We start from the raw sequence: 23,038 nt of genomic DNA, 5'->3' as shown, positions 1-23,038 counted from the left end.
AATTTCATATATTTTTAGTATTTGCACCTGAAACCTTTTCAATTTTGTGAAAGAATTATATCTTATGATATTTCAGAGAAAAATGCTAAAGTTTGTGAGATTGTATGACCACACCAGGGACAATGCAAACCAATTTTGAGAACTACTCCATTGTTATTTACATAATAAAGTCATAGTTAAACAAAACATAGCTTTGCATAATGGTCAATGCTTCAAAGACTTTTTCATATCATTATTTTTGCTCCCAGGCACACATATTTCTCTCACCTTTCACTCTGTTCTGCACTCTGTGTATTTGTATCTGAAAACATTATCCACCACAAAGTAGACTGAATGTTAATGGGTCTGATAATGTTCCTATGTTATAATAGCTATATTTGATTATATTTGTACATTCTCAGGTGAAATATTATCAGTGGGTTGCATACTTACTTTTTCTGAGATATAAATGATAGCTGCCAAGGATGTCTCTGTAGGGGTCGTACCAGACTTTTCGTATACAGCCATTAAAGTTCCATTGTGTGGTAACATGGAACTCTACAAGAGAAAGAAATGCAATTGTTTGTAGAAGGAGAAAAAAAACACACCTTCTTTCACTTTGCTATCACTACTCTACCACATTTATATGTTGTGTTAAATGTTTGCATTTTATAAAATCATGCATCATTTTGCAGAAACAGTCCATATATTCATGTTCAGGATGGAGCTACTGTGCAGGGGATCCTGGCTCACTGGACTAAATACATTTGTGAACACATTTGTTTCATTCATGTTTTACTTTTTAATGTCCAAATGAAGAAAGGGATAGTTCAAACTAAGCCTTATTTTAGCTTCTATTTTGGACTAGTCTTTTCTAACAAGAGGGTACACATTCCACAACTGTGAAGAAGAGAATGAAGAACAGAACTGCAGCTTGATGGAAACATAGTTGCAGAATTTAGGCATACTATGAATGTGTTTAAATCTCCCCAAAGAGATGGACACCATCTGATTTAACTTGGCTAGACAATAGGCAACAAGAAAGATGACTCGAGGTTAGTGTTGCCCCTACGGTCAAAAGGTAGAAGAAAAGCTATATGAGTCTAGACCAGTCAGGCTGATATTGATACCTAGTGAGATAGCTTCAGTTTTTTAGAAAGCTGTATTGGCAGATCTTAATAAAAATGTCATTCAGCCCTTTAATAGCCATATGGCAATGAGAATAGAGAGCCAATCTGGTGGTTAAGGCACCAAGCTAGAAACTGGGAGTCTGTGAATTCTTGTCTTGCCTTAGGCATAAAGCCAGCTGGGTGATCTTAGGCCAGTCAGTCTCTCTCAGCCTTAGGAAGTAGCCGATGGCAAATCTCTTTTAAAAATTACAGGGACTTGTCCAGGTAGTCATCAAGAATCAAGACTGGCTTGAAGGCACACAAACACAAAGAACAGCACAATGGGAATAATGTAATAGAAATGACTATGTCATAAAGAAAATTTTTGGAAAGAAGTCAGTGAGGGTGAACAGGGGCGGGGGAGGCGGGGAAGGAGAAGAAAAGAATATATGGAAAGAAGACTGTACAAGAAGGCCAAGTCAGATTACATTGTCTTTTAAGAAAGAGAACAAGAAAAGGAGAAGGAGGAACCAATGATGGTTGAAGGAGGAGGAACCATTGGTGGAGGACATCAAATAGGCTTTAAAATAGCTGGCAAAATAGGAGAGTTCAGGGAAATCCCTAATAGAGATTGTAAAGGGGACTGACATGGAAACAATAAAGAGCATGCCAGGAATATGGAAAAAGTACCATGGCCCAAAGAATATAGAGAAACATGGAAAACATTTCTCTACATCAGTGTTTCCCAAACTTGACAATTTTAAGGCCTGTGGACTTCAACTCCCAGAATTCCACAGCCAGCAATGCTGGCTGTGGAATTCTGGGAGTTGAAGTCCACAGGCCTTAAAATTGTCAAGTTTGGGAAACACTGCTCTACATCGATAAAAAGAGAATCTTAAAGGAATGTTCTAATTAAAGGTCACTAACCCTAATACCACATACAACAAGATACTTTTGAAAATGTTAAATGATGGATGAAATTAAAGATAGTAGCAGTTGAACAAGATCTTTAATACGCAAAATACCTTCAAAAGGATATAGGTGCAGACACCATGGAACCTGTACGGTTTGGAATCAAAAGTGGTGACAAAGGAGCCTCCTTCCAAAGAACATGTGCCAGGGCATGGTTGTTCTATACAGGTCCATTGGCCCATTGTGCATTTACTGGTGGAAAGAAATACACAGGTCAGCTACTCACCAAGTATTAAAACTTCCTCTTTCTGCAACAATATTTTGAAATCAATAGACCTTAAGCAAGAATCATCAGGAAAAATCAAATAGGCATCTAAAGACAAGAATAATTGAATAATAATCCATCGAGCCTTATTCAGCCATTTTTAAACAAAGTAAATTTGTAAGCAGTATGGGGTAGCCCTTTGACATTATATGTGTGACATCAAAGTATCCTTGACTTTGTCTGTCCAGTATTATCTTCTGTAGACTGAGTTGCATAAATTCCTGGGAGAGAATATTTTAAATTTGAGAATGGATGGAGTAGATAAAGCTTATAATGTACAGAGTTTAGTACTGTAATATGCAAACAGAGTTAAGTTTTCCCACCAACTTCTAGATTTTTAGAATAGAATAGAGCTGGAAGGGACTTTGGAGATCTTCTAGTCCAGCTCCCTGGTCAAGCAGGAGAACCTATAATATCTCAGACAAGTGACTATCTAGCCCAGACATGTCAAACTCACAATGTCACGTGACATTGCATGACGTATCGGAGCTTTTCCCCCATTGCCTGCAATTGGGTGGGAGCGTTTTCTTGTGATGCATCTGGCCCGAGGGCCGGCACCACAGTTTGACACCATTGGTCTAGCCTCTTCTTAAAAAGCTCCAGTGTTTAAAAAGCACTCATGATTTCTGGAGGCAAGCTGTTCCACTAGTTAATTGTCCTCACGGTCAGGAAGTTTCTCCTTAATTCCAGGTTGCTTCTCTCTTTGATCAGTTTCCAACCATTGTTTCTTGTCCTGCCCTCTGGTGCTTTGGTGAATAACATGACTGCCTCTTCTTGGTGGCAGCCCCTCAAATACTGGAATACTGCTATCATGCCACCCTTATTTCTTCTTTTCTTTAGACTATCTAAACCCAAGTCCTGCAGCCGTTTTTTGTATGTTTTAGTCTCCAGGCCTTTAATCATTTTAGTTGCTCTTCTCTGATTTTTTTTCCAAACTCTCAAAATCTTTTTTGTGATATGGTAACCAAAACTGGCTGCAGTATTCCAGGTGTGGTCTTACTAGGATTTTATAAAGTGGTACTAATACCTCATGTGATCTTGATTCTATGTCTCTGTTTACACAATCCAGGATTGTATTAGCTTTTTTGGCTGCTGCTGTACACTGCTGGCTTATGGTTAAGTGATCGTCCACTAGGACTCCAAGGTCCCTCTCACAGTTACTGTTTTTAAGCCAGGTCTCGCTCAATCTGTAGTTGTACCTTTGATTTTTCCTGCCTAAATGTAAAACTTTACTTTTCTCCACATTGAAACTCATTTTGTTGGATGGGGCTCATTGTTCAAGTTTGTCAAGATCTTTTTGAATCCTGAGTTTTTCTTCTGGGATGTTGGCTACTCCTGTTAGTTTGGTGTCATCTGCAAATTTGATGAGTTCCCCTTCTATTCTCTCATCTAAGTCATTGATGAAGATATTGAAGAGTACTGGGCCAGAGACGGAACCTTGTGGTACCCAGTTGCTTACTTCTCTCCATGTGGATGTAGTGCCATTGAGGACTACTCATTGAGTACAGTTTGCCAGCCAGCTACAAATCCATCTGGTGGTGACATTGTCTTTTCCATCTTTTTCTAGCTTACCAAGGGGTAGGTTGTGGTCTACTTTATCAAATGCCTTACTGAAATCTAAGTATACTACGTCCACAGCATTTCGCTGGTCTACTAGTTTAGTCATTTTATTGAAGAATGAAATAAGATTGATTTGGCATGATCTCTTTTTAACAAACCCATGTTGGCTATAATGATTTAATGGCATGTAACAATCAATCAATCAATCAATCAATCATTCCAATGGGATAAAATGTGTGATCTATTATCATTTACTAACTGCAATATTATTCAATAAACTATATTTATTATGTTAATTATTAACAAACTGTGGTAGATGTAGTTGTTTATCAGCCATGAAAAGTAAGTTACTCATGGATGTGATATATCATTTGCAAAATATTCATACTTACAGACTGATCTCATAGTACTTGAAATGCATTAATTCTTTTCTTTTAATAAAATACTATTCTCACTTGGTATAACATAAATACCATTATTGAAATATCAATTATAGATCTTGTAATGATTCTCACCAGGTTCTACAAGTTGCTTTAATGACATCACCAGGAGCAAATATCTTCCCCTTCCATGTGCATGGACACTCTTCAATAGGAATGCATGTTTGTTTTTGGGAAATGTCATTCAAAACAGTGCCTGATAAGAAAAAAAAAACCATAAGAAAATTTAAAGAGAACAGTTTCATTAATCTTGACTGCACAAAGCTTGAGGTTTGGCAATAAAATTATTGCTCTGGAATAAATTCAAGAATGGATACATTTCACTTAACTATCAATATCATACTAAGTTCCAGTTTTTCTACTCATTCTGAATTCTGATTTAGTAAAATGCCAGTCTAGATTGCATCTCTATTCTTAAGCATCAAGGAAGTCTTTTACATAGGAAACTATGAAGTAAAGCGTTTCTGTCTCAAAGTACATAAAGCATCTGATATTACTGTATGCTTATAGTGTTGTAAAAGAATCATTAACTAACTCTGTTTTCCCTAAGAGAAAATGACAAATGCTACTGCTGTTATTTGCTGCTGTACTAATTTTGAGAATCAAGATCCAAATTCTAATTCAAGAGAAATATTCTTCAAATATACTAGAATCACTTCAATTTCTGTGTCGGATGAGGAGAGCACATCTTTCTCCTTCTGTCCTGGCCACTTTTTACAGAGGCATGATTGAAAGCATTTTAACAAACTGCATCACTGTCTGGTTTGGTGGCAGCAGTGCCTCAGATAGAAAGTCCATACAGAGAATGGTAAGGACAGCTGAGAAGATCATAAGAAGTTCACTCTCTGGTATTCAGGATGCTATTTATAAGCACTATGTGCTTAGAGCTCAAAGCATTGTTAGAGACCCCACACGCCCACTTTATGGTCTGTTTCTGTTGTTCCCTTCTGGGAGGAGGTTTCGAAGTATTTCTAGCAGGACTACCCAATTCTGCAATAGCTTTTTTCCCTATGCCATGGGTCCCCAACCCATGGGCCATGGACCGGTAGCCTGCTGGCCACCAGGCCATGGGACAGGCTGGCAAGTGCGCAATTGTGTGCGCACACACACACACCACTCGTGCTAGCCACAGCTGTGGGGCACAAAAATATGCCATTGCTGTGCTACAGGGCACAAAAATAAAATTCTTGACATGCTGCAGGGCACAAAAATGGGCCACTGCGGTGCTTCAGGGTGTAAAAATGGGGCACCGTGCTGCAGGGCATGAAAATGGTATGCCACCACACTGCAAGGTGCAAAAATGGAGTGCTGCGCCATGCAAGAACGGGGCAGGGCTACAGTAGCATCATGGTTAAATCAAAGTACTCTAAACCCAGTGCTTTTGCTGTATAAGATTGCTGCCTTTCTAATAAGATATTGCAGAGGTACAGGTAGTCCTCGACTTACAACAGTTCATTTAGTGACTGTTGAATGGACTTAAAAAAGCGACTTATGATCATTTTTCACACTTATGACCGTTGTAGCATCCCAATAGCCATGTGATCAAAATTTGGATGCTTAGCAACTGGTTCATATTTATGATGGTTCCAGTGTTCTGGTGGTCATGTGATCCCTTTTTATGACCTTCTAAGAAGTAAAGACAATGGGGAAACCAGATTCAATTTCACAACCATGTTACTAACGTAACAACTATAGTGGTTCACTTAACAACTGTGGCAAAGTAAGGTTATAAAATGGGATAAAATTCATTTAACTGTCTTGCTTAGCAACAGAAATTTTGGACTCAATTGTGGTCGTAAAATGAGGGCTACCTTTACTATTAAAATATCCATTACAAGCAGTGATGGGATTCAAATATGTAAACAACCAGTTCTCTGTGTGGATGCCGCTTCTGGAAGTCCATTCGGGACCTAGGCAACAAAAATTAGCTACTGGTTCTGCTGAAGTGGTATGAACTGGCAGAATCCCACCACTGATTACAAGTAAATTCAGGTAAATAACATAAAATTATTTCTTGAAAGGGAGAGAGATCTATTACTATAAACGTTGCATACTGAAAAACTGGATACAAATATGGCCATGCTAACAACTCTGCTATGGTAGTATTAAACAATTAGCAGCTTAAATATATTCATGCCAAGATGATTCTACATATTATCTTCATTTACCTTCTGGACAGAAGCAGCCATATGTACAGTAGCTGGAACAAATGTATTCAGGATTGGAACAAGTCTTGAGACATGGAGAACCACATTCTTTATACTGTTGATTACTTGGACATCTTCCCAGAGCTGCAAAATAAAATAATTTAAAAGATTTCATGAATAAAACAAAATAAAACACTAGATTTACAATGTGATCAATACCCTTAAAGCAGAGGTCCCCAACTTTTTGGGCACCAGGAACCGGTTATGTGGAGAGAGGTTTTTCCACAGACTGGAGGGGGTGTGGTTTTATATGCTGCCTACATCCCATGGATGGGGCTTTGCTTGTTTGTGCGAACTGCTATTGATATCTTCTTTTCTGCTATTTCTATACCTGTGCTTACCTTTTTTTAGCAAGAATACAAGATCCCCTTTTTTAGTGATGACAATCATTTTACCCACCTTTATAAAAGAAGAAACAGTGTCCATATGTTCTTTCATATGCTCATGTTAGTGAAAGAGAAACTACATGATATGGTCTATTTAAGGAAGAGAAGGGTTGCTGTGAAGCCATCTGCATCCAGAGGAGAGTCTGGACACTGTGGCCACAGCTTGACAATGTTGGGCTTATAAAGACAGGCCACTATTGTGATGTCATATTGAGGCTGGCTGCTGGTAAAAGGAAAATAAGCCATTATGACTTTCCCATGACATTGCCTGCCAGAAGGCAAAAGAGCCCTCATTGTGATCTCATCCATATGTTATCTGCCCAATGATCAAGGTCTGGGTGTTGGGAAGGTCTGCTGATATTTCTTGTCAGATCATGACAGCTTTATGGATTCTCATCAGGGTGCTGTTCTCAAATAGAGGGAAGCAATGTCCCCTGAATTACTTGCCTTTTTCATTACAAAGGAGCCTTCGGCAAACATGGACCAAGCAAGGGTATTTCTTAAAAGTTTCCTTCTTACTCTTCCTTTTTCTCAAACCTAGGAACTACAGGTATTTAAATGCTCCACAAATGCAACATTATTTGTCAGTAATTTTTAGGATGTGAGGTGACTGCTTTTTAACTTCACCTTATTGTTGTTGGAACCTCTATTATTCTGATCAATTAATGGAGTTATGTGTCATCATTTGCGGGTAACTACCAACTTGAAATTATAAGAGACAGCAATGAGAAACTATTAAACACGAAGGCTCTATTAAAAAAGAAGTCAGCAATGAAATTATCCCAATATATTAGTTTCTGCGCTCTAGTGGAAGATACGGTGGCGTGAAGTTAACAATTTTTGTTAATGTGCTGATGCTTCTAAACGCACTGGATTATAAATCCCATAATCCTTAATTATATTCCATTATTTCTCCCCAGTATGGACATTAAAATAAATACAATGCTCGCTGGGGTTTTTTTAATTTAGAATTTACCATTATTTAAGATTCATTAGAAAATGTTTTAGCATTAATTTTTTTCTATCCTCAGAGTTGAGGAAACTGCTTAAAAGTATTTTTTTCTTTGATGCTTTTAGATAACCTTTGTCTAGTTCAGTAACCATATCTGCTTAGTTGTCTTGTTGTTTGTCCTTAACAAAGCAAGGAAAGCATACCGAGCACACCAGCTGGAATACTCTCCAAGCCCTTTACCAGAAATAGTCATAGAAAGTGTCTGGATTTTTTTTACAAGCTAATTCAATTTTTCTAAGGAAGGATGTCCATTTTTTATTGTCCTCTAATGTTGCATCTGTGTGTACACTGGGAATCGCAGGGAGGGCTCTGTTTTGGGTTAGGTGACAGAGGGAGGATTGTTTAGAATGGAACAGCAAGTTATATTCAGAGCTGCTGCCCTACTATCTGTCCCATAGAAATGGGTTTGAGGATAGGTGGGGACTAATTTTTTTCTCTTTAACCCTGAATTGGATTCAACACCATTTCTTAGTCTGATCTTTCTTTTGACCTCTTTTATCTTCTGATCAAATTTGGTTCAATTCTGTTCAGTTTTCCAGAGAATTATCTTACTGGTGGGCATGTGGAGTCCCAACTTTCCTTATGTAATTTCTTCCCAACATTCCATTGGGTTGGGAGAAAATATGGCCTGTTCTGTTCATTACTTATATTAGGAGTGGCCAATTTGCATCCCACAGACTTAATACAGCACTAGAACCATAATTTTAACCATTCTAATTAACTAACTCATAACTAACTAACTCATAATAGATTTATTAATATTTAAATGCATTATATTTAATAATTGGCCACAGTTTTACCAATAAGGGGAAAAGTTTCCACATAATGAAATAGGAGATTCTACTCTCTGAGTGCCACATTTATGGGAAAAATTCCTAAAAATTCCTAGGTTTGATGAATCCACATACACACTTGTGAGTTTGTATATAGGTGAAAAAGATTACCTAATAATAGTAATCAATGTGTGAAATGTATTAAATTGTTGAAAGCAATATAGTTACTTATTAAGTTGTACAACTTGAAAAAGATAACTTGGAATGCTAATGTCGTACCAGTCTGCTGGTCACATAATTGCTATGTTAGTTTGCAGAATGACACAACTTCCCAAGCTCATTCCAGCTCTTCTAAATCAAATCCAAAGCCTTAATATATATAATGATGAGAGTGTTTTGTGTTTGAACATTTATCCTTGCCACAGTTGTATTATGAATATAATATTTGAATATTTGAGGGGCTGCCAGAAAGAAGAGGGGGTCAACTTATTTTCCCAAATACCAGAAAGCAAGACAAGAAACAATGGGTGGAAACTAACCAAGGAGAGAAGTGGGATTATTAGGTGGGATCCATTCTATGACCCTGTATACACACACACACACATACACATGGACTAGGAGTGACATGATAGCACGATAGAAGAAACTGGACAGCCATTTGTCTGAAATGGTATAGGATTTCCTGCTTGAGCAGGGGGTTGGACTAGATGACCTCCAAGGTCCCTTCCAACTTTACCATTATCACTATTCCAGTATATGAGGGGCTGCCATAAAGAAGAGGGGATCAATTTATTTTCCAAAATACCAGAAGGCAAGACAAGAAACAATAGACAGAAACTAATCCAGGAGAAAAGCAACTTGGAATTGAGAAACTTCCTAATAGTGAGGACAATTAACCAGTGGAACAGTTGCCTTCAGAACTTGTAGGTGCTTCATCATTGGAGGTTTTTAAGAAAAGTCTATCTGAAATGGTATAGGGTCTCCTGCTTGAGCAAGGGGTTGGACTAGAAGACCTCCAAGATCCCTTCCAGCTCCATTCTGATTGATTGAATGCATGACAATCCATCTTTCTGAACCCTAGACTATTTTAGGGAGGATATAAAAATTGGCTAGCCTTGATTTACATCTATACCTTGGTAATAAATCCAGGCAATAACCACTAGTGGAGCTTGATAAGCTGTCAAGACATGCTGATGGGAGTGGGCAGTGATGAAAAGAAACACAGCAAAGAGGTAAGAAGTAATCAAAGGCAAAATCATCCAAAAATAACTATCAAGAGAATATGCAACTATAAGGAACAGCAGCAGAAGAAGAACTATTAACAGGGAAAACATGCTTGATTCTTTTCTTAAATTTTCTTTTCTTAATTCACATCATTATTAGAGTGCTATTTGCAAACAAAGCACAATTTCAGAGCATTGATGCTAAAACTTACTACCAGCATGGATAAGTAAGGTGTAAATGATTGAACGTACAGCAGAAATCATTGGTCCTCCACTTGGTCACCCCTTGCTGAGACATGGAACACTGCCGTGAGTATTCTGAAAGAGTAGCACAAGTACAGTTGCTGTGTCCTGGATTGCTACAGACTTGCATATCCAGCTGGCAACGGATAACAAACCCTTTTTTTGAAATGTTGCAAGACGGTGACACAAGGCGTAACAGTTGGAAGCAAAGTGTGGCCTAAGAAGAAAATAAACAAACATAGTCTCAGTCTAGTGATGCACGTTGTCAATTTTGAAGATTACCTCATATCTCAGTGGTGGGGAACCTATGGCACGGGTGCCAGAGGCAGCACTCAGAGCCCTCTCTGTGGGCACGCGTGCTGTCGCCCCAGTCCTAGGCCTTCAGCTGGGTTTTATAAAACTTTTTCACTTTAGGCCTCTGCTGCCGTGTGCAAAAAAAAAAAGAAGATTCAATCAATGAGTCAATTTCAACTTCTCGCGGGAAAAAAAAGATCTTGCAAAGTTGGAATTGATTGATTGAACTTTTTAGTCCCACCCAGTCTGCCATTACCACAGCAGCCATGCCCACCCAATGGGCCACACCCACCCAATTGGCCACACCCAGCCAATGGGCCACACCCACCCGGCACCCGACAATGCATAAGTGGGTTTGGGGTTGCAGTTTGGGCACTCGGTCTCTGAAAGATTCGCCATCACTGTCATATCTCATCAAGCTACAAATATTTAGTAGTATAGGCTCTATGGTTTAGGCTAGACAGATTGCCACTCTTGGGTTTCAACTTGCTCCTGGTCTTGTCTGGTCGACTTCTAGACACAGAAAATAGGAAACAATGCTTTCCCTTTCATATCAGCAAGAGGAGTCAAAATCACAACATACATTCAAAGCAGAGTATTTGTGGGATCCTTTTTGCTTTTGGGTGGTTTTCTTACAGATATTTCTTTACCAAACTAGGTTGTCTGCAAGAAAACTACCAAGCTCAGAGAGCACTAAGGACCGTACATTTCAATCTTGAGCTACAAATATTCTCTTTTATCGATAAGAATATATATTTTGTCTGATTTCCTATGCTAGGAGGAAAAGGGAAACCTCCTACTTAAACTAGAGCAGGACAAAATGGGGAACTAACTGAGAGAAGATGTAATTCCACAACAGATGGAAAGCAAAAATTAATGAAAAAATTATTTAATAGAAAAATGGTACATTAACATAAGAAGTGCCTTCCCCCAATCCCTTTCAGATGCATGGGGCAGTCTATTCTTGCTTGTTCAAATGTGTAATATTTCTTTAGCATGCCTTTTTCACAAGGGAATTTAAATATAACATAATAATAACATAGTGCTTACGTATTTCTTTTGAGGAATATTAGGAGTCATCATCCCTTCAAAAGGACAGATCTCTGCAGGATCATCAATTTTATATAAACTTGCATATTTATATGGCTCCAGAAGAGTACCTGTGAATTGAGATGTACATGTCACAGAATTTGACTGAAATGAGTTTTAAAGAATTCTTCAGTCAGCATGGCTGGTTGGAGAATTCTGGGAGTTGAAATCCATACCTCTTCAAGAGGTCAAGGTTGAAAAATACTGCTCTAGAGAGGAAAATTGACCGTTTGAAATATTTTGGGGCTTGGGCAAAGAATGATAATTTCAGTCTTTCCCATACCACTTTTTTGTGTTGCATTCTGTAATTTTTTCCCATAAGCACAATACCTGTAAAATCCAAATCAGTTACTATTAACTCGTTAGTTTTACAATCCAAGATAAACACTGTCAACCCAGCTGAGCATTTCAAATCCTGAATTATACAGGAAGTCCTCTACTTACAACCATTTGTTTAATGACCGTTCGGAGTTACAACGGCACTGAAAAAAAGTGACTTATGACTATTTTTCACACAGTCATGTGATTTGGCTGCTAGGCAACTGGCAAGTATTTATGATGTTTGCAGTGTCCCAAGGTCATGTGATCACCTTTTGCCACTTTCTGGCAAACAGAGTCACTGGGGAAGCCAGATTCACTTAACAACTATGTTACGACTGCAGTGATTCACTTAACAGCTGTGTCAAGAAATGTCATGAAATGGGGCAAACCTCACTTAACAACTGTCTTGCTAAGCAACCGACATTTTGGGCTCAGTAGAGATAAGTCGTGATTGTAAGCTGAGGACTATCTGTACTTAAGATAGGACCTCTTCCATCCCCCTCCTTCCTGAGCAGGACCTATAAATTAAAAAAAAAGTCTAGAAATCGTGTAATTATATTTAGTATCACCATCTTATTAGATAGTTTTCTCTAAGTAAGAAGCTGAGTAATTTCTTCTCTTTTAGGAAAAAAAAATTCTTAGAAATACTTTTCTAAAATGTCTTGTATGGACAGAATGCTCATATTACACTTCTGGTTTGTGAGTTGCTTTGGTTGCCAGTTTGCTTCCAGGGGTGACTCAAGCTGCTAGCTGTCACCTAGAAAGCCCAATATGGCCTAGGGCCTGATTATTTTGGGGAAGTCCCTCAGCATCTGTGCGGCCAATTTGATCTGGCATGCTCCAGGTTCCCTCAACTAAGTAATGCCATCAATTGGGACCCCACAAGTGAATCTGACCTCTGGAATGAGGTTCCCCCTCAAGATCCAAATGGCCCCATTCTGCTGGTGTTTTGAAGAAGCTTGAAGATTTGACTCTTCACCCAGGCCTTTGGTGGGGATGACTGGAGCTTCCTTTCAGTTTAGTTTTTTTTGTTTTCTTTTATTTTCACCTGGTTCTTTGCCTTGTTCTTCATGTTTTAATTGATAGAGTTACTAGAAGTTATAATAAATAATAATAGCCATACCTTCACTCACAAACTCATTCAACTCTTGCCCATCAAAATTTCCACACAGTCCACAAGTCTTTGCCATATATTTCTGTTCAATTAAAACCTTAAAAAAGGGAAAAGAAAATCAATTAGAAAATAACTATGCATGGCCTCTTGGTAATATAGCCATGTTGTTTAGTAATAGTAATAGTAGTAAAGTTGGAAGGGACCTTGGAGGTCATCTAGTCCAACCCCCTGCTCAGGCAGGAAACCCTACACCATTTCGGACAAATGGCTGTCCAGTCTCTTCTTAAAAACTTCCAGTGTTGGAGCATTTACTGCTTCTGGAGGCAGGCTGTTCCACTGATTAATTGTTCTCACTGTCAGGAAGTTTCTCCTTAGTTCTAGGTTGCTTCTCTCCTTGATTAGTTTCCACCCGTTGCTTCTTGTCCTGCCTTCAGGTGCTTTGGAAAATAGCTTAATTCCCTCTTCTTTGTTCTCCTCTCAGCTATGAATTATAAAATTTATCGAGTAATACCATTTTGATCAGTGGAACGCACCTCTGAGCCAATCCAGACAGCAACATGCCTATTACAATGTTTGCTAACCAAATCATGGGCTGCAGTCCAGGTCAGTCTGACCTATGCTGCAATATTAATAGTGAGGTGCTCCACAATTAGCAGAAAAATCTAAGAAGCCATCCTGCTGTGACACCCTAAATGATTAACAGATTTATGCAGTGGTGGGATTCAGCCAGTTCGCACCAGTTCATCAGAACCGGTAGCTAATTTTTTGTTGCCCAGGTCCAGAATGGACTTCCGGAAGCGGCATCCACACAGAGAACTGGTTATTCACGTATTTGAATCCCACCACTGGATTTATGCCACAGTAAATCTGCTGATCGCATATGACTTCTGTTTGTTCTTGCTTTGTCAACCTAGTACAGCCCCTCCTCTGGAATTTGTCATCAGGTGTTCTTTCCCAACCACTGTTTTTTTTTCAAGAGGAAACAGATGGTCACTTACCTTGCATTATTGCCTTGTATTATTGCTTGAACATGTTCAATCTGGCAGCACTAATTAAATTAGATGTTGTCATTCGGGACGTGGTCCATAGTGGACAATTAGACAGGATATTTTAAAATAGCAACTAAACTTCTCTCTTCATCTTCTAATCTTTTTTTCATTACCAGGTTACAATAAAGAGCAACACTTTATATAATAAAGTAATTTATATAATTACTTCTGATAATCTTTTTCAGAAGGTCTATTTTATTATTCCTAAAGAAAGTTCAGAGCAGTCCATGAGATCCATAATATGGTGCCTCCCTAACTTCAAGTCTCAATGTGTTCCTGCTTCTATTGAATGCAGAGTATTTCTTTAGTTATGACTGTCAACTATTATTGGATGTACCCTTAGATTTTAAATAATACCTTTAAAACAATGTGTGAAATTTGGTACTTTATATAAATGTTGACAGCAGAGCTCCAGTAATTGTTGCTTTAAAGAATTGGCTATTTGGAATAGAAGACTTTGTAGGTGTGTGTGTGTGTGTGCGCGGGCGCACGCACGTTTGCACAGTGGTATGCATAGAAATAAAAACATGTTTTAGCCTTCCTTTTCTGCTATTTTTCACTTGCAATTCTTCTGGCCAGCTTCATTGAGACAAATATTCGGATTGGAAGGTTCATAGCCAGAAATTCCAAGGACACTGCTCTGAGGAAATGTATTTATTATTAGAAAAGTCTTTAATCACGATAGAACAACAGCTACTACAAACTCTATGCTTTAAGCTCTCTCTGTTGCAATCCCAAGGCTCAAATCCTGCATCTTGTCTTGACATTGTATGGGATGAAGAGCCATCCATTTCATTGAATGAGAGGCAGTTCATATTTGTATGTGGTTATTGTAATGGACCATCCGGGCCTCAGGCTTTTTATTTTTGGCTTTCCCTGCTCTGATCCTTATGGACACACACATTAATTGGAAGGTTGTTGAGAAAGGAGCGAAAGGCAGAGAAATGTTACCAATCTCTTCCCTTCTACTTTTCCTCTCCTGCCCAAGCTGCTTTTCTCTCAAATAGCAAGGTAGAGGAGAAAAAGAGAGGAGAAAGAAAGCTAAATAAGTGAGAGAGATGAGGAAAAATGGAATAGAAAGATTTGAATGAGTGGGTATGAGTGACAAGTATGGTGGGTGACATAGTGAAGTTATTGTGCTTGTTTAATTATTTTAGTTTATCTATATTACTCTTTTGAATGAGGATGTTTTGCCCCACTGGTGGCACATATAGATATAGTATATAAAGCAGACTATAAACAGAGGCCTGTAGGATAATTCCATGTTCTACCCACTTTTAATGCCAATTTTTGACATAATCTGACAGGCCTTGTAACAGGTGAGGTTACCATCACAGAAGTTGCTTATGAGGATCCTGTGGATTGTTGATCAGCTGAAGTTGATTGGTTGGCTGGTTGTTATGGAGATGATTATGTTAAATAGTTCCCAAGGCTTGGGAAAGGAATAGTGAAAGGGTTTTAGGAGGACAAAGGAACTAATGGAGACAACAAGGCAGGTAGTAACATCTGAGTGGTGATGTTACTGAGTGGAAAATTGGACTGGATTACACAGGGAAAAGGCATAATTAATGTTTGATACCAGTTCTCTGCCTGGCCCTCAACATTCAGCCCTGATACTAAGTCACTGGATCATCTGTGTCCTGGTCTCTGGATGGTGCTATTGAATGTCAGTTTGGGGCATTACAAAGTATCCCAGCCCTGCCAAGTCTCAGGAGCAACAACAATGTGTCTATCTGGAATGTATGGTCTATTTTAGTTACAGTGTAAGCTTATTTTCCTAGTTAGGTTTATTTTCTTTTGCTTGGTTGCAAGTGATGCACTTGTTTTTTTTAAGTTTGAGTTGGTTAGCCTTAAAAATATAAATTTAAATAAATAAATGAATAATATAGCTGCAGAAATTATCAGAAAACATACACTGAAATTTGCAAAGAAGCTTTTGAGAAGAATCTTTATGCAACGCAGAGTTCAAACAAACTAAATAGACCTGTGAGCAATTTTTCTTGGAATACCTTGCTTCCTTACCATTTTGCAGGCTATTTTTGGGAACTTCAAATATAGATTTTCCCCCCTCTCTACTGCCATGTTAAGAGTGGCAGCCTTGCACTGCCTAAATGACAGATGTAAAGTGCATTAAAACACCTAATTAAGACAATGGTTGTTAAAACCATTACCTTTGGCTTTACCATTTTCCATTTTCAGCATGTTAAGCAAAGCCAAAGAATGCATGCAAAATAATTTCCTTAATATGTGCCTGGAAGTTTTAGACTCCTAAAATCATGAAAAATAAGAACTTTGCTCACCATGAGATAGTCATCATTGTTCCAGAAAACAGCAAGTTCCATTTCCTTCCGCTTGGATATTAAACGGATATTGTGCCCAAACGGTGCAATCTGAATTCCATTTCCAGTAAATGGCAATTGGATTTTACTAGGGTCAAACATATACATTTAGACATTTTGAGGACTTGTAACTTTGATACTGTATCAAATGATGCGTACTTTATTAGCATTCATATTCAAATATCATTACATTTTCATTCTCTAATGAGATAAAATGAACAGTGGACTTCCCAATATGTTTGAAGCTAAAACCCTGGCAGCTCTAGCCAAGAGAGCTAGGGTGAGGGATGCGGAAGTTGTAATTCAGAAACATCTGAAACATTCACAGGTTCTAAAATAGAAATGTGGGAGCTGGTGTGAAATTGCAACTTATGGTCACATGACATTGCATTTAATGAGCCAGAGGGATTCACTTAATGACTGCAGCTAGAACTGACAAATTGCTGTCATAAACTGGGTACTGTCACATGAGATTTATCATTTTACAACTGTGTCACTTAATGATGAAGTTGCTGGTGCCAATTGTGGTTGGTAAGTGAGGACTACCCACATTATTATTATGAGTGGAATATCCCATTGGACAATGATAAATGTCAGGCCACTTGCAGCTCACAACCCAATGGAGGTCTCAGAATGGCACCGTATGATATGTATAAAGAAAAACTAATATGATTTCTTGCCCTTGTGGTCTTTGGGAGACCCCAAAAGAAAAGGTGATGCTTTAAAATGTTATTTAGCTATAATGGAATGGTGTCTCTGTGGGTGTCAAACATATCAGTCTGATGATGTTTTACATGTGTTCAACACAGGCAGAGCTTGTGATGTGATGGCATGATTATATAAATGATGAAATTTTATTACCCATTGGCAACACATACAAAAACATTTGTGTTACTCATAGTTAGCCCAAACTATGAGAAATGGGATGTACCCTCCACTGAAAGTATACACAGCATGGATCCCCTTCTCAGCATCAGCTGCAGCTTCCCAGCACTTTAATGATGATTCGTGACAAGCACATTAAGTTAGAGCTGAAGCCCAAGGGCACAACTTTGTATAAGATGGTTGCCATGTTCCCTTCGACTTTATAGAAGAAACTTTTGCTTCTATTGGATGCTTACCCATAATCCTTGATTGATATGCCACTTTTGTCGACGATAATAGTATTGGGACCTGTTTGAATGATGATTCTTTCAATTCTTTTGTTCAGACCACGACGGAACTGTATGTTGAAGTCCGGAGAGGTTTCATCACAGACCGTAGCAAAGATATAATTACAAGTCCCCGAGAAATCATACAGGTAGTTGTCAAAGGTTGAGAAATGGCCAGTGCTCCAGGTGGAACAAGAACCCTTGTCCAGAGCTTAAAGAAAGAAAACAATAACGTAATGAGATTCTACGGAGCTTTAGAAATTCAACTGATTATTTAGATACTATTTTCTTTCACTCCCATTTACAGCTGTCTTTTCAATTTTTTTTTGCTTGTTTCTTATCTCAGATTCAAGTCCATGAACCACTGCATGCAAAGGCATAGTGCCCAGGCACTGTATCCAAGTGAAATTTTACTGAGGTTTTCTACATAAACTACAAAGCCCCTTCCAATATTTTTAAAATAGTCCTTTCAAGGATGGAAATCATCTGAACATTTGGAGGGCTAAATACCTTGGCATTTGTAGAAACAAGCAAGTTAAGTTTGAATATTATAGATGAGGATGGTGGTGAGGGAAAAAAAGAACAGAAAGGCCAAGTGAGGCTGAGCTTTAAAGGGACAAGCAAAAAGCCGTGTATTGAACTATGAAGGAATGGAAATGACAACATTGTAAGAATTGAAGAGAGTGTAGTTGATTAGTAAAGGATTAAGTGCATGAGCAGAGCAACAGGCTGTTGAAGGCTGGGTAAAAGGAATGATTGAAGAACAAAACTGCAATCTTTTTGTTTACAATCAAAATTAATTTTAACAAAATGCAAAAAAACCCACCAACCCTTAAATAGTGAAAAATACAGAATTGCTTCCTGGAATGCTGTACATGAGCTTAACTGTTACTCAAAAGCAATGAATGTTTAAATATTTTTCTGTACACTAAGGAGAGAAGTATATTACTTGCACGGATAGAGAAATCGGATGTATACTATGGGACTCTATGGAAGTTCAAGAAAATCCGACAACAGCATTAGCAGCTGCAGAGGCTAGAATGCAGACTTGTTAAACAGTTCAGTTTTTCTTTTTCAATTTCTAGCCCTTGCTCTTGGACCAATAAGCTGGGTAAGTAAGCTGGGCGAGTCTTATTTTATCTGCTTCTAGACTTACAGTGCCCTAACTGCAATACTGGAATAGACATTGATGGGTATTAAAAATCAAGCAAATGAGCTTCATCTGAAACAATGATATGTATCAATAATGCAGGTCACAGAAATCAGCTTTTCTTGGCGTGAGTTGCTTGTGTGATTTTAGCAACAAAAACAAAACAAAACAAAAAAACCCAAGCCCACCCCTATGTATGTATCTGTTTTTTGAAATACTGGTCTTATAGAAATGGGAGCAGAAATACCTGAGTGATGTCCATCTAGATTTCTCTGCCCTTCTGAATGGATCTCTGCAAAAACAGAAAAAAACAGAAGGATGGATTGTATGAATTCTTTATGTTTCATGTCAGAACAAAGGAAATGCTTTCTTCTATTTGGTGCTGTCCAGATGGATCAGGGAATTTTGGGACTTGTCATCCCAAGACATTTGGAACAGAGCTGATTTAGAGAAGACTTGGGTAACAACAGCACATGAATTTTCATGATGACCATACGATCTGCAACTATTTTTGACTTAGTCTAATTCCCTGAAATATCCCTGAATATATAGTATAATAACAACAAATAGTATATCCCAGGACAATAATATAACATAACATAACATAACATAACATAACATAACATAACATATCTTGAAACTGAAATTTCAGAATTTATCTAACAAAGAAAATTAGCTGAAAAGAAAGACTGACTAGTATAGATGATTCTACTATAAAGTGGAGTCTAATAAGAATAATACAGGAAAATATTTCCAGGCATCAACCCTACCCTGTCTGCTTAACATTATTATATCTTTCTGTGGCTCTTCATCAAGGTAAATACAGAGAGTAAAAAGACATCACAAGATTGTACTGTGGGAAACAATCATTGCATAACTAAATTCTACACCATTTAGGCATATAACTGCACAAGATGGACTGATGCAGTGGAAAATTACATCATCCTACCATTTAAGGATTGGAAAATGTAATTTCCCTGTTGCTTCATTCCAATATTTTAAGAAATACAAGAATGAAACAATAGAAAAATAGCATGCTCATATTTTCCGCATCATGGTGTTCCAGAAGAAAAAGCCAAATCTACTAAGATTTCCATATAATGAAAGACACATTATTTATTAATTTATAAATGCATTAAGAACCTGCAACCCCAGGTCTGGATTTGTTTATTTTCTAAAATATTTTCCCATTAAAATGGATTAGCCATGGATATATTTAGAACACCACAGTTGTTTCCTTGTGCTACAAGGCATAACCTGATATTTTGTCCTGGTTACCACTTTTACATAAGTGTTTTGAAGAAGATATTTCAGTTTTCAAGTACTTCCCTGTTGTTAAGTCAGGTATTAAACCACAATAGGTATTGCGACATAGCTTATAACTACATAAACAACTTCCCTGAGAATGAAAATAATGAGCATTTTATATTTAAGTCCTGTGATTTTCGTTCATGAAGTTCTTTTGAAAGTGGTTTAAAATTTAATATACAATTTTATTTTGAATCGTGTTATGGTTTCAAGAGCAAGTGTGATCTGACTTGGATTGGATTGGCCATGTTTTTGAAGAATCTCAACCCTTAGAAATACAGCTTATTTAATATAAAGGCCCTCTGATACCATCATAATGAGACTCTTTCAAAATGTCTAGTTCTTTATGCTATCTTTTAACTTTTTAAGTCTTGATTAGCAAGTTATGGACTCATAATTCAGTCTCATCCTATTGAATAGTGTTTGTCAACCTCATCAATTTTAGGATGCATGGGCCAACTTCCATGATTCTCTAGCCTGCATGAAGAACTCTGGGAGTTGAAATCTGTTTGGGAAATTTTGGGAGTTGAAGTCCAATTTAAAGTTGCTAAAATTGAGAAACACTGCCATAGAACAGAACATGGATTCCCACTGTCCCTTCTCTTGCTTATTTTACTTCTGTAAATATTGAATAGATATATGAGAGAATTGTGAGGCTAATGATTAAAAAAGAAACTTAAAAGTTATGGGCTTTTGCAGATAACTTGGTGTTGTTTCCAGAAGGACATAATTGTCAATACTACTCTTGTTTACAATTGTTAAAAAGGTTTAAAGTTGGCAAAATAATTTATGGATTTAACTATCATAAGATTGAGTTTGAAATAGAATTGTGTATAAATGATCAACATATATCGACTAAAATGTATAATTTTTTACTGAATTATGCAACAGAATGAGTGAAAGACTATATGATAAAGAGGACACTTTTTTGGTTATAATATACAGATGGATCAATGGGAAAATATGTAGCTGAGAGGATTGAAGTTTACATTATGTTATAACCTTAAAGAGAATTTTTATAAGATGACTAGAAAATCCATAACCTCGTCTTTGTTTCAGAGATATTTCCTTAACAGATTCCTCAACATTTTCAACTTGACATATTTTCTAATGTACTGGAAAAGTTCTTAAAAATTAAGGGAGAATTTCAGAGATTTATCTGTCTTGAAAATTGTCCACATGGACAAACATCACAATTGTTAAGTGAACCTGTTGTTTGCTATGAGGCATTTTTGAAAAAACCCAAAAACAAAATAAATGCCGGTTTTCAGCAAAACTTTTATAAATCATGGTCATGTGACCATGACATACTGCAAACAGCCATAAATGTATGAGCTGGTTGCGAAGAGTTCAATCTGAGGCCATCAGAATTTTGGAATTGAGTCTTTTGGGAGAGGTTCTGTCATAACTTTGAATAAATCGAGGACTATCTATAAGAAAGAGAAATCCTATAATAAAGAATCCATGCTCTAGCTTAATATGCATAGATTCTCTTTTTTCTGGAAGATTCATTGACTTTTCTCACTATTTACGGAACAAGTTGCTGAACACTCTTTGTTGGAAATCCCCAGTCTGAACTGAACAGTAAATTATGTTTTATGAGACCCAGATTCAGCATGACTGTTCCTGCCCAAGTATTTTCTCTCTTAGCTCATAACTCCTCCTGTCCAACTTCTCCTGCCCATTTTCCTTTAGTCTTCCTTCTGCCATTGTTAGTTCCACTTTATCAGCGAGATGTCATTTATTTATTTGCTCTTAGTTTCGTCTTATCGTTCTCACAGGAGCTACTGTAAGTGAAAATCATGTTATGTGGGAACCTTGATTTCTATCTCTCCTGTTGCTATATGGCATTTTCCTCAATCTACTTCTATGGTAGATTTCTCAAATGAGTGCCTGGTTAGAGGTTTGATTTTGCTATGTTCCCAGGTCCCTCTTTCCTCTTTTGGAGGTAAAGTGCACTGTGCTGCATATTGCATACTTACATTCTTGGGGTTTCCTACATTGTTTTCTACATTGTTGACATTGGGGATCCATTCCATTAAATGAATATATACATGATTTTTGTATTGCTTCCTTCTTTTTAACATTATAAGCTGTCCAGAGTCCCCTCATGGTGAGATGGGCGGAAAACAAATTTAATACATAAATAAATAATAATACATTTATTAATGCAGCTGGATGGATACATCCCTATATACCTTCCTATGTCCATTGGGCCCATAGAGGAAGTCCTTGGCTTACAACAGTTTGCTTAATGACTGTTTGAAGTTACAACGGCACTGAAAAAAGTGAGTTATGATCCTTTTTTACACTTTTGATCATTTAAGCATCCTCATAGTCACATGATTTACATTCGGATGCTTAACAATGGATTCAGATTTATGACGGTTGCTGTGGTCCAGCATCATGTGACCATCTTTTACGATCTTCTGACAAGCAAAGTCAATGGGGGAAGTCAGATTCCCTTAACAACCATGTTATTAATTTAACATCTGCAGTGATTCACTTAACAAGGTGGCAAGAAAAATTGTAAAATGGGGCAAAACTTCACAAATTTCTAGCAACATAAATTTTGGGCTCAATTGTGATTGTAAGTTGAGAAGTGCCTTTACAGTCCTGTGGCTTCAAGTGACTATTGTTATCTCATTTCAAGTATCTTCCTGACAAATACTTTGTGATCACAAGCTGAGGCTGCTGTAGTGAAATGCGATCCTATTTAGTGGAAGGAGACAATTCTGTATATCCTAAAGACCTCAAGAACTGGAGCAAGAAAAAGCTACTAAGATTGGCAATGACCCATATGCTCTCAGTCAGTCCCAAATGTAAACACACAATTAGAGAGAACCTTTCAGTATGGAGTGATTGAAATGAAAGGACTAGTAGCCCCCCCAAAAATAGATCAGGTTGTACCTGGATAAGCCTGAAACAGTTGAACTGCATTTTAGTTACTGCAGTTAAACAGAATTATTGTTGCAGTTTGACGGCAGAAGCAAAGATTTTCTCAGTAGAGCAGAGGTCTCTGAGCTTTTGGGCACCAGGGACCGATTACGTGGA

The 23,038-nt window shown here is 37.7% G+C and overlaps 1 protein-coding gene across 10 annotated transcripts in view; it reads right to left on the bottom strand.

Moving 5' to 3' along the window:
- The window catches only part of MUC6 (mucin 6, oligomeric mucus/gel-forming), an 86,557-nt gene that overhangs the window by 57,052 nt on the left and 6,467 nt on the right, over positions 1–23,038 (bottom strand). For all 10 annotated transcript variants that reach the window (XM_039322048.1, XM_039322052.1, XM_039322046.1 and 7 more), the window contains exons 3-12: positions 18,924–18,968; positions 17,497–17,737; positions 16,337–16,463; positions 12,997–13,084; positions 11,514–11,623; positions 10,179–10,386; positions 6,494–6,616; positions 4,401–4,521; positions 2,114–2,252; positions 433–537 (exon numbers count right to left, since the gene is read on the bottom strand). In XM_039322048.1, coding sequence (XP_039177982.1) covers positions 433–537; positions 2,114–2,252; positions 4,401–4,521; positions 6,494–6,616; positions 10,179–10,386; positions 11,514–11,623; positions 12,997–13,084; positions 16,337–16,463; positions 17,497–17,737; positions 18,924–18,968 — 1,307 coding nt within the window. The remainder of the gene's footprint in view (positions 1–432; positions 538–2,113; positions 2,253–4,400; positions 4,522–6,493; positions 6,617–10,178; positions 10,387–11,513; positions 11,624–12,996; positions 13,085–16,336; positions 16,464–17,496; positions 17,738–18,923; positions 18,969–23,038) is intronic.

The sequence above is a fragment of the Crotalus tigris genome, unplaced genomic scaffold (assembly GCF_016545835.1).
Source record: "Crotalus tigris isolate CLP2741 ecotype Arizona unplaced genomic scaffold, ASM1654583v1 scf7180000023830.6690815, whole genome shotgun sequence".
In the NCBI taxonomy this organism is placed as follows: Eukaryota; Metazoa; Chordata; class Lepidosauria; order Squamata; family Viperidae; genus Crotalus; species Crotalus tigris.
This window is presented reverse-complemented; position numbering and strand designations above follow the sequence as displayed.